We start from the raw sequence: 12,857 nt of genomic DNA, 5'->3' as shown, positions 1-12,857 counted from the left end.
TTTTTCATTGTGCATACAAATGCTAGTAACTTAAAGAGCAAGCACACAGATTTCTTCAACTCTTATTTATTTCAAGGCAGCTTCAGTGCCCCAGGGTTTCTGTGTTCAGTTTGTCTGCAGTACCGTGATGAAAAAAAAAACATTTTCAAGAGTAATGTTGACATGATACATATAAACATTACTAAAAAACTAGCATCCTTCAGATATAAAAATTATATGAAGAGACTTATGAGAGGTAAATACTTGTGTTTGCTACTGAAAATAAAGAGCGTCAAAGTAACAACTATAAAAAAACTAAATTACTATTACCTGTTGCTATTCTATGGAAAATGACAGGAATTGGGTCTGTAGTAACTAGTACGTCCTCATCATTTTCTGAACTTGACACATATGTATTGTCTGCAAAGAAATATAAAAAGACACCGTATATTGAGTATAAATCCTCTATAAAAGCAACAGACATATCTTCACTTTAATCCAGTTCTCAGAAATAACACATACTGCTACTCTCATTAACTCAGAGAAAAAGGAAACAAACTTAATGTGTAAGTTAAGCACAAAGTTATAGCCTTTCCAAAGGAGTCCATGGTTTCCCACAAGAATACAGAGTTTAGATTGACAGTATTCAAAACCATGCTTTCCTTTTACTAGAGAGAGGGGTTTAAGATAGAGTTCCCCGTGTAGCCTTCAAATTCAGCATCCTCCTGCCTCTGTCTATTCAGTGTCAAGTTTACAGAAAGTCAGTCTCTCCACCAGACCTGGCTCCTCATCCATTTCTAATAAAGCCTAAGGCAACCAATCATTTGGATGCAGGTGCTTGCCTCATGCCGCAGGACAGCGCTCTGCTCAGTAGAATCCGTTTCAGAAGGTGGGGTCCTCGGCTGAGAAGATAACTAAGGGACGTTTGATAGTTTTTAAAAACCGCAAAAGCCAAACATGCTGGCAAGTCACTTGCAGTTCCAACACTTGGGAGGCTGACAGAGGAAGATCGCTGAGTCTGAGGCCGGCCTTCTTTTACTTAGTGCACTGGTTAGATTTGTCAACTTTACACAAATCAGAGATATGTGGGAAGAGAACTTTATATTTAAAGAACTTCCTTTATTAGATTCATCTGTGAACATATCTGTGGGCATTTTCTTGATGAATAATTTATGGGGGGGCCACTCAGTTTAGTGTGGGCAGTACTACCTCCGGGCAGGCGGCCCTGTGTTACATAAGACAGCAGGCTGGGCAAGCCATGGAAAGCAATGCAGTACACACCTTCCTTCCACAAGCCCTGCTGCCTCTGCTCCTGCTTGAGTGTCTACCTTGCCTCCCCTCAGTGACAGACTGATGTGTGACATGCAAGTCAAATAAACCTATTCCTCTCTGAGCTGCTGTTGTTTACCACGGCAATGGAACCCAAACTTGACACACGGGAAGAACCTATCTGAAATTGCACCCTCTGAATCGCTGTTAGGTAATCTGCCACTGAGTCTCACCAGAGTCATTCTTTTACAGATTAATTTTATCTAAATAAACTATACGCTGAATTATAATTTATACTTTAAGTCCTTACATTTCTCTTTCACTATTTTTATCTCAAGAAGAGTATATAAGCTTACCAATTTCTGCAATAAAGATAGACCTCTACGTATGATCAAATAATGTCATTTCATGATAATATAAACCCCAGCCCAGATGTTTGTCTGTGTTTCCCATTAATGACTGAAGGGCATTTAGAAAACTGCCAACTCACTAACAAACATCCCATAGTAAAGACCTTCAAGGTGGCTCAGTGGGGAATGAGACCTGCTACCAAGCCTGATGCCCTGGGGTCAATCTCCAGGACATCCATGTTGGAGGCAGAGAACTGGCTCCTACAAGTTGTCCTCTGACCTTCACATACATGCACACACACACACACACACACACACACACACACACACACACATGCAGGGTGTGGTGGCACATATTCTTATATCATCTTATATCAGCATCCAGGAAACAGAGGCAGGCCAATCTCTGTGAGTTTGGGTGTGGTGGCTTGTATAGGAATGGCCCCCATAGACTCATATGTTTGAATGTTTAGCTCATAGGGAGTGGCACTATTAGGAGGTGGCCTTATTGGAGGAACTGTGTCACTGTGGAAGTGGGCTTTAAGGTCTCATATGCTCAAGCTACACCCAGTGTGATGACACATAGTCTCCCTCTGCTACCCGCAGATCAGGATGTAGAACTCTTCTCCAGCCTCATGCCTGCTCACACACCGCCATGTCCCACTATGACGATAACAGACTAAATATCTGAAACTCTGAGCCAGCCCCCTTAAATATTTTCCTTTACCACAGTTGCCATGGTCGTGGTGTCTCTTCCCAGCAGGGGAAACCCTAACTAAGACACTGGGTGCACACAGTGAGTTCCAGGGTAGCCAGGGAAGCCATGAAACTCTGCCTCAAAAGATAAACTGAAAACAAAAACATGACGTGAGAACAAATAATCTAAAGGCAAATTTCCTATAACACAACTACTGGTAGCTTGCTAAAAATAAAACACCCTCAATAAATAGAAACACAGATCAATTTCTGCTCCAGTAACTGAAAGAAATCTATCTTTAAAAAATATGGAGACAGGTTGTAATAATATTGTGTCAGTACTGTGAGATTCTAACTTTTAATTGATAGACTTAAGACATTATGGTTCCCCTCTCCTTCAAATGCAGTATTTTTAAATCTTAAAATTAAAGGAAAATGTGAGTGCGTGCGTGCGTGCGTGTGTGTGTGTGTGTGTGTGTGTGTGTGGTGTGTATTCCACTGAGCAACAGAAGACTAGCGAAGAAGAGGCTTTATTAAGTTATCAAGCGGGATGAGGGGGTGGTATAGACGAGAGTGGAAACAAAGCGAGTCTGCCTCATCGCCCTTATTAGCACTAATCACAACTTAGGTGTTTGTAATTTTCAGGCACCATTAGGGGCAATGCAACGTAGTCACGTCTATGACATGGCCTCACATCACAGACCAAGAAGCAGACTGTGTGCAAACGAATTGTTTTTACATCGAGACATTGACCATTTATCTGAATTTCCTCTGTCAGTAGTTTCACGCTTTCAGATCAGGAGCTTAAAATGAGGGGGGCTAGGAAGTGAACTCCATTATGACTGAAACTTTTAAATTTTTTGGTGGTGTTGTGTCTGTTTTTGCTTTCAAACACAATCCAAGAGAACCAAGAGTGCTTTGTGCCTGAGCACCCCCCTCCAAGGACTGGGGTGATAGGCAAAGGCTAGAACGCCAACTTCAGAGCAGATGCTTCTTTTCTCTTCAACTTATTTAGTCTTTCCGATGTGAAGCTACTTGCTACCTAATAAAACTAATTCTGTTTTCCTCATACACAGAGAAGGAGAGGCTGTTTGCGCAATGTGCCAGAGGTAGAGCACCTGCATAAACAGCAGAGCATTGGATCTCATCACAGCCTGAGGAGAGAAGACCTAATAAGACAGCATTTAAGAGTCAGGACAGTGGCAAAGGCCTATGCTCCCAGCACTTGAGAGACGGAGGCAGAAAGATAAGAAATTCTAGGCTGTCCTCAGCAACAGGAGAGACTGTTACCACAATTTAAGAAAAAGACAAAGGGAAGGAGGGAAGAAATATTAGAGCAACAGAAGAAAGTGACGGCTACCAGGTAGAAGGAGAGAGAAAGAATCCACAAACTGGAGAACATCACGTCAGCCACAGGCCACAGAACAGGAATTTTACTCAAGTGTCAGGTGTTGAGCCATTAAGACATTAGGCTAGGAAAACAAGGAAGGATCCAACGTGTAACTCAACTGGAAGGATTCTCTGTGGAAGTGGACCTTTCCATTAAATAATAGATAAAACTAGTCTCTAATTCTTTTTTAAGAAAACTGAATACAAATTGCTTTAAAGTTGGTAAAGTGTTCAAGAACTAGAAGATAGTAAGAGTTGATTCAAAACCTTAAATCTGTTGACTGTGTGTGGTGTGACATTGGAAGGCAGGACTCCACCTTCAAAGGATCTCTAAGATACTTTCTACATGTTTGAGCTTGGATTTGTCATACTTTCAAATTCTGCTTTAGTTCAGTATACTCCAAGCAGAATGTTCTTGAGTTTTAGAGCATTCGGTGTTGATTCTTTATTATGACGTAGTAAGAGAGTCATATTTAATTCATGATCAGAAAAGAGGCAGAGTAAAGAGCTCCTCAAGTGTTGAAAACCTCATTTGGGGAGTTAAGAAAAGACTAGCAGTAACTCTTCCTTGAAAGAATTATGTTCTCTGTTGAGAAGTTCATAATTACTGACTCAGTCCCTGTACTCAGACCGGTCTGTTCAGAGTTCATCAGGATTCTGAGTGGCTTCATCGGTCCACTCCTTCTACGTTATCAAGCTTAGCCACCTGCTTCTGGGATGACATCAGAAAATCTGAATTCGCCTGTACCTTGAAGCATTTATTCAACAAGATATGGAAACAATGTAAATATCCATCAACAACTGAATAAATGAGGAAACTGTCATAAATATGTATGAAGTTGTATTCTACTCAGCCATTAAAAAAGGAAGGAGAGAAGGAGGTAAAGAGGGAAACAAGGAAGGAAGGAAAAGAAGAAGGGAGGAACCTGCAATGAAGTGAGCTCAAACTGAAAGATCAGAGAAGCAAAGTAGCCAACCACCAGAGAGCTCTTATCTCTATGAAATCTTCAAAATGAAAAGAGACGAGTTCCTGTCTCATCCCACCTTAAATGCAGCCCTTAGTCCTACTTATGTTTGACTTTTCCGTCTCTAAACAAAGATGATGCTGTCGCCCATGTGACATAGCTTAGGGAAAATGCAGCCATTTAAACAACAAGAGTGACGATGGACAGATAGCACCGTGCTTATCAGCACACTTCCTAATGTTATATCTAAGTCCGTGACTTAGGTTAAAAGGAATCTATAGTTGGCTGACCTCAATATCTATATTTCTTAAAACTTTAAAAATATTTGTCAGATACAGTTCAAACATATTCAGATAGTAGGTTGTGGTAGTTTGTTGCACGCATACATATATATATATATATATATATATATATATATACATATATATATATATATATATATGGTGATATTTTGTTTATGATCTAACAAATAAAGCTTGCCTGAAGATCAGAATACAAAGCTAGCCATGCTAGTCATCCATACAGACCAGGCAGTGGTGGCACACGCTTTTAACCCTATCAGCCATACTAGTTAGCCATAGAGGTGAGGTGGTAGTGTGCTGATACGCTGCATTTAAAATGACAGACTCTTTGAGACAGAACAAGAGTGCGGAATCTTGAATTCCCTCGTTGGACTCTTCCTGTGAGTGCTGCACCTGGCTTTCATTTTCTTTGATGGTTTAGGCTTTGTTTTGTTTTCCTCCTTCCTTCAACCTTGGAGAGGGGTTCTTTTTATTTTTTAATTCATCTATTTACTTTACATTCCTCCGCAGACCAACCTCTATCCTCCCCTCCCAGACCCTCTCCCTCATTCTGCCTCCCACTCCCCAGTCCCCTCCTCTTCCATCTTCATCCAGAAAAGGACAGGCCTCTTATGAGTATCAATAAAACAAGGCATTTCAAGTTGCAGTAGGACTAAGCACCTCCCCATGTATTAAGGGTGTGCAAGGCAACCCAATATGAGAAGTAGGGTTCCAAAAGCCAGTAAGAGTAAGAGACAGTCCCTGTTCCTGCTGTTAGAAGGCCCACAAAAGGACCAAACCACATAACTGTAACATATATGCAAAGTGTCTAGGTCAATAGGGACAGCTTCTTAAGTTCATGCTTTGTAGAGGATAGAGATAATGTTAAGCTGTTAACCATATGAGTGTTTCTGTTTCCCTTCAGCAGGGCACTGCCATCATTACCATAGCTTCTATGGACCAGTAGGATGGGAACATGTAGATGCAGAAAAGCAACTCTCGCTGATTTTACTCGGTTCCAAGTACAGGATCGCTTAAGTCAAATCATTCCATTCATTTTTACTATGTTACTTAAGAGAAAGGGGAATTGCGCTGATGATTATAATAATTCTACTGATTTTGTATTATAATATGGATATTTTCCCTGAATTATCTCTAAAATTGTCATTTTTGTCATACAGTTTTCAAATAAACCAATTATAATCCTCTTTGACAAAGCAAGGATATCAAAACTAAAGGAAATTAATTCTTTCAAATGACTTAAACAATTAATTGACTAAATAATTGTTAAGTGGTAAAGCTTGAATTTTTCTGAATCAAAAACTCAATAGTTTGTCACTGAGTTGTGTTTTAAATATAGAAACCATAGCCCCTCAAAAACTGTAGCATAATACAAGATATAAATGCCTGTTGACTGTAAAAATAATTACATGTATCTTACAAATTCAATTCTCACTTAAGCAGCTGACTCACATTTATACACGATGTTCAAATATGTCATTTGTAAGTCAAGGCTAGGGAGCCACGTGGACCAAATAATCCAGCAATTACCACCTCACTCCTCTAGATGTAACAGAGAAATGGAGAAGAGAGAGTTCAGTCACCACAGTGGCCAAGCCTCCTAACTTAGGTGAGGAAATCTAAGCAGAACGGATGAGCAGTTTGGTCTTAGCAAAGCCAACCTGTGATTTGCCATGCACATACCATTTCAAATCCATTACCAAATCAAAATCTCTTTAAGACTCATAGAAGACAGACGGTGACTGCACATTTTCACTTGATTTTAAAGAGTGACCTTGTATCTGTGGCATTACATGTGCACGATTCCGTGAAAGACTTCAAACCTTCATTGCACAGACACAGACTATGAAATGCATGTTAATCAATGGCATGAGTTAATGGAACAACACTGCAAACTGAAAACTGTTCCTAGGGACGTGAGTGGGTGCGGCACACTGCTCCTGACTGAGGGGGACAGTGAGGACACAAGCAGAATAAAGAAAGCCCCATACTAACAAGATTAGATGATCAGCTCATCCTAGAGTCAAACCATTCTCAAACTCATAACCTTTACCAGAAGGAATTAATGAAGATAGTACCATGATTATTGAATTTACCAACTAAAAAACAGTAAAAGAAGCTATTTGTTTGAAATAATTTTTTAAACATAGGCAAAGGTTCTGTAAAATAAACCAAAGTGTAGGAAGAGAAGAACAAAATATCAGCTACATGAATGAGAATGAAATATTTTACAAGACACCGAACAGTATAAAATTCTTTTTTCTTAAAAGAAACAAAACACACATTTCAACAACATAGCAACTTTTCAAAAGGACATGTAATAAAAAATATTGCTGACATAAAACAAATCCAGAATCATGACAGGAAAACCACAAATGTCATAAGCCTCTCTTACCACATCTAAAAAGACAGGCTCAGACAGGCTTGCTTGCTAGCTCTATGAATGCTCAAAGAGCCAGTCGGCTCCATCTTGTAGTCTGTAACACCGAGTACAAAACAACACGCATGCAGTTCCAGCAGGTAATATCGAGATGCTTAGGGTCATAGCGTGGCACCTGATTACTTAATGGAGGATGTGATTCTTCAGCAGTGGCCAAGTAAAAATTCAGTAACTTCTATAGTCCACATGGTAAATAAAAAACAAATAATAAGCCTTTTTTGACAAGTAGAAACAGGCTACTTTTGACACAAAGCTGCCAACTTTTCTATTATTGAAAAGCATTCCAAAAATGTAGGGGGAAGCAATGTTTATTAGATGAAAAAACAAACGCATAATTTTATGCAATAGTCAGTCTGGAAAAGCAAAACATAGTAAATAACAAACTTCAAGTTAATCTGGATTCAAATTTAATAAAAGGGAAAGTACTATCACACTAATGGTCACTCTGAGGCCCCAGAAAAACAGGTACGGCACTTTCTCAGAGGCGACAATTGCCAGAGGTGAGAGGCAGATTGTCACCGAGTGCCATGTTCGTACAGAACATCCTTTGATTTTGTCAGCACCTTTTCTTTAAGGATGAATATGGTTTTCTAGTTGGGGGCTTCATCCCAGCTCCTAGCATCCATTTTGGAATGTTGGGCGGAAAACTCCATTTCAAGTCACCTCTCCTGGGAGTTCAATCCAAACTCCACCTCCAAGAAAGTCCACCAAATGATGACCCTTCCCCAAGGGAGAGTCAAGACCACTCCCACAGGCTATTTAAACTGCCCCACCCCCCGCGCAGAGAATGAAAACATGGTCTCCGGTTTTCTGTGGTCTTTTGGCTCTCTATTCCCCTCTTCATGTTTTTCCGGGGGGCCACCCAGGAGCGCTAACATCTATTAAACCTGGGTTTCTTCTAATTTGGTTTCATTTGGTCTAATTTGGATTATTGCATCAGCAGAGAGGTTTACCAGGCCAAAGGCGTAGAAGTAGAGGTTTGCTGGTCCGAGAAATAGTTAACAATGATTGCCACTTTTTTCCTGTCACCCACAATGGCATTTGGGATTAGATTCAACTGTACAGCTGGAAGCAATTGGTACCTGTATTTGGCGCGGTGTATTTGATGGACCAGATACATCAGCCAGTTCAAACCTCAGCCTCAGCATTTAAACCAGAATGTGCAAAGCTGTCTCTCCCTCAGCAAAATAACACCTACTCTAATCAATTAAATCAAATATGTATTTGAATTCTGTTATCTTGGGGAAATAAAAATTTACTGAGACTTTCGTAAATAAAACACAAAATTTATATTAAAATTAAAAAATTTCAAATTTTAGGGGCTGGAGAGATGGCTGAGTGGTAATGAGCGCTGGTTGCTCTTCCAGAGGACCCGAGTTCAATACCCAGCATCCGCATGGCTACCCACAACCATCTAAAACTCAGTCCCAAGGAAAATGACGCCTTCTTCCAGCATCTGTGGGCACTGCAGGCTCATGGTGCTCAGATATGGATGCAGATAAAAACAACCATACACATACATTTAATTCCTTTCCATTTTGACAGGTTAGGCATTTAGCTCAGTGGCAGAGCACTGGTCTAGCATGCACAAGACTGTGTTCAATCCCAAAACTGAAAAGAAAAGTAAAAATACATTTTAGGGGACTAGAGAAATGACCCAATGGCAAAGAGCACTGGATGTACTTGCAGAGACCATTCACCCAATCCCCAGCACACAACCATAGTAACGTTATAGTTTCAGGGGTTCTAACAAGCACACACATGGTGCGCATATATGCCCACAGGCAAAATACTCATACACACAAAGTAAAATAGGTATATCTTACACAAAACCAAGTTATATTTCCAAGCACCACTCCAATGAAGTAAGGGGATAAATACATAAATACATAAATACTACCTCTTCGCCACCAGAGGGAGCTAAGCATTGGTGCCACTTGGTTTACTACCCTACACCACTCCAAAGTAATAAAAGATTCTCTAAACTGGTCTAGCTGCGTTTTCATACAGAAAACATACCTAATAGTTATTTCTTTAGTAATTTCTCTGCGGGTGTGCACATATGTGCATGTGAGTTATTTGTTTATTTCAAGAGGGTTTCTCTGTAGCCTTGGCTGTTCTGGAACTCACTCTGTAGACCAAACTGGCCTCGAACTCAGACCTCCACCTGCCTCTGCCTCCCAAGTGTTGGAATCAAAGATGTATCCACCACATCCAGCCCGTGTGAGTTTACTTTTAAAAATAAGCAGTTCATAATTTGGCAGGAAGCTATTGTCATACATTTCTTTAGAACTTAATTATTTTTGTGTCCTTTTGCAGTGAGTACTGAATTTGATTTTTGTCCGAGGAACTCACAATGAAGAGGATTCTTCCTCTGTCTTTATGCCTCCTCTGACAGTGTCACGGTTCCATGCACGCGCACATATCTCAAATCTCCAGAGGATGAAGACAGTCAGAGGTGCTTAATAAAAACTTTACAGGAAAGCCTTACCTGGATAATCTTCTGAGACGTGGACCGAGTAGGACACACTGTAAAGACACACAAAAAACAAACGGCTTAAGTCACTCTGGAGAGAGCCATGCTTTTGCGCAAGAAAAGCCCAACCCACTGTTGCCCGTCTATTTGTATGAGTGTAAGCACACGGTGCACGCAGACCAGAAGACTTATTTTAAAGTGGCAAAGGAAATGCAAGGCTGTGAATTTGGACTTCAGCAGGTCTTCCTGAGCCTTCCTGAAATAATCCCTCTCCCAGCTGATACTTTGCCCTCGGCTTATCGGCAGGTCTTTTCATTTCAGCAATACACGAAGGCTCATCACAATCGTTCAGATTGCCCAAAGCCTTCTCGCCATGTTAGAGAGGATGCTCTGTTGCTGAGATGGTACTCAAGAGTCTAAATTGCATGTGGATGAGGCTGGGAGTGGGACTCATGACCTTGTATACAATAGGCACTCTACCACTCAGCTGTACTCCCAAGCCCAACATCTGTTTTCAATATTGCTTTTCCACAGTGGTTTTTTTTTTTAAAAAAAAGTGTCGTTTTACTTAAAACTAATGAATGATGGATGCAGGTAACTAAGCGATTTCTCTCAATTCAGCCTTTAAAACCATTAGATATAACAAACAAAATGTTTTCAGTTCTGAGAACTGCATTGCTTCAGAAAAAAATGTTTTGATTGAATGTCAACAATTTTTCAAATCCTTTCTCTGGGACCCTGATGCTTCTCCAAACCTATTTCAGATGATAGGAATTTAGATAACCTATTTGTTCATTTTTCTATCTCTGTCAACAAGACTGAACATCTCTGGAGATTCAAGCTCCATGACCATTGATATCTATAGCATCATCAACTGTTTTAGCGTATGATAAACAAGACTCATACATTAGTTGTATGACTAATACATGGGTTAGTGACGTAGTACAGAAATTGTATGTCACTGTTCATAAAAGACATTTGCTGTTTCATTTCTAAGTCAAGAAACCAAACATGTTAAGGTGAAATCATATTTAAGCAGAACAAATAAAGGAGATAACGTGGATGGCTGATTCAGAGAGGTACAACACCAAGCAATGAACATGGCAGAAAAGAACTTGGGCAGTAGAAAGTTCAATCATTTACTTTTTAACTTGGAAATAATACTGATTCAGGTAAGACTGCAAAGAATGTACAAAGATTCGTATAGCCTCCATGACATTTACCCTACTGCTTACAACTTACGTACACATAGCAGAACACCAAAATCAAGAAATAGAAGTTAAGGCATGTGCCGTTCTATGTCATTTTGTCACGCATGAAACACATATGTACTACATACTCAAGACCAGAACTATTCACTCATGTTGTCTCATCAGGGTGACACTTGTCACCCCTCCATCTTAATGTTCCCAGCTCCATTTGCTACCAATACAACCAATGGAAAACCAGTTTTCCAATGGGTCTCCAATTCTGTCATCTCAGGAGTGTGATATAACTCTCTCTCTCTCTCTCTCTCTCTCTCTCTCTCTCTCTCTCTCTCTCTCTCTGTGTGTGTGTGTGTGTATGTGTGTGTGTGTGTGTGTCCAAGTGCACAAAACTATACAGTAAGGATCACAGTGGTAACTTTGGAAGGCAAAACTATTATCTCAAAAAGTTACTCTAGTCATAGACGATATTTAAAATGGAAACGAGAAAAAGCAACATAGGACCCTATCATAGCAGTAAATTGAGAGCAATTCTTAGGGGGGTGTATTGTGCAAGAAGGGAATGAGACGAGCTAAGCAAGTAGCTGATGCTGAATCAACCCCAACCAAAACCCCAGCTTTGGGAATCAAATGCCAACGAGGCAAAATATCCACGTCACCGGTGCCTCAACCTTGAAAGGAGAATTAAACACTATAACTTAATGTGAATTTACTCTCTCATCATTCATTTGCTTATACAATGGGAAAATTATACATAGCAATAAAATTCTTGTTGAGCAGCCCACCCTTTCTTATCCGGCAGTTCCTTATGACAGAAGCCAGGCACCTGGCCAAAGATTATATACCATTCCAAGTTGAATCAATTTACAACATGCTATGTTCTCAGACAACAGTATCCGGCCTCAGTTTTCACTCAAATCAATGTCAAAATGTCAAATGAAGCCTTAATCTGTTCCTTTGTCTTCATCCAGTCAGGGAGGCTGCTACAGACTAACAGAAGCCTTGGAGTTAATTTGGAGACTTACTAGCTGAGTAACAGTGAAAAAGTCACACATGCAGTCAGCTGCGGCCTCTTTCTAGAAAAATCAGAGTCCACATCTACGCCCTCCAGGTCTTGTGTGATGGTTTGGTGAGCAATCTTAGCCAAACCCCAGCTGTTTTGCTTGTTTGTTTGTTTTGTTTGATTGAGACAGGATCTCAGGAAACTCAAGCTAGTCTGAAGATGACCATGTAACCAGGTCAGACTTTTGACATTGACCCCTGTACTTGCCCCCCCTCTCCAGAATGCTAGGATTCCACGTGCACATCACCACCCTCCCCAGAATGCTAGGATTCCATGTGCACATCACCACACTGAGCCTCAAGCACTGCAATTAACAGGAAATTCTCATGAATACATGTGCTCTGGAGAACTCGGCTGCATTGGTAAAAAGATACAATCAATACTTCACATTCATCCAAACTCAACGCTAACTCTGACAATTTTCCTTTACGGAGGCCCATGTTCATGACCATACCCAATGTTTCTAGAATCAAACAGAAAACAAGAGCCCTGCGAAATGATTCACTGACTCCCTGACCTAAAGCGTGCTTTGGGAGTGAGCAGCAGAGGAAAATCGCCAGGCCTGTAAAATCTTAATCAGTCCCACTCTGAGGCTTGCAGAACACGAAGGGATGCAATCCAGTACAAGCACACTTGGATGACTAAGCTCAAGGCTCTAAATGGGTAGGGTCAAAAAGGGTGACGGGGGCGGGGTGAGCAAAGAGCAATGGTTAAGTAGCTTTC

The 12,857-nt window shown here is 40.5% G+C and overlaps 1 protein-coding gene across 2 annotated transcripts in view; it reads right to left on the bottom strand.

Moving 5' to 3' along the window:
• Positions 1-12,857, bottom strand: part of Parp8 (poly(ADP-ribose) polymerase family member 8) — a 165,299-nt gene that overhangs the window by 72,248 nt on the left and 80,194 nt on the right. For both annotated transcript variants that reach the window (XM_075976032.1, XM_075976031.1), the window contains exons 4-5: positions 9,882-9,919; positions 310-399 (exon numbers count right to left, since the gene is read on the bottom strand). In XM_075976032.1, the coding sequence (XP_075832147.1) occupies positions 310-399; positions 9,882-9,919 (128 nt within the window). The remainder of the gene's footprint in view (positions 1-309; positions 400-9,881; positions 9,920-12,857) is intronic.

The sequence above is a fragment of the Microtus pennsylvanicus genome, chromosome 6 (assembly GCF_037038515.1).
Source record: "Microtus pennsylvanicus isolate mMicPen1 chromosome 6, mMicPen1.hap1, whole genome shotgun sequence".
Lineage (NCBI taxonomy): Eukaryota > Metazoa > Chordata > Mammalia > Rodentia > Cricetidae > Microtus > Microtus pennsylvanicus.
The sequence above is the reverse complement of the archived record's forward strand: the minus strand, read 5'-3'. Positions and strand labels throughout refer to the sequence as shown.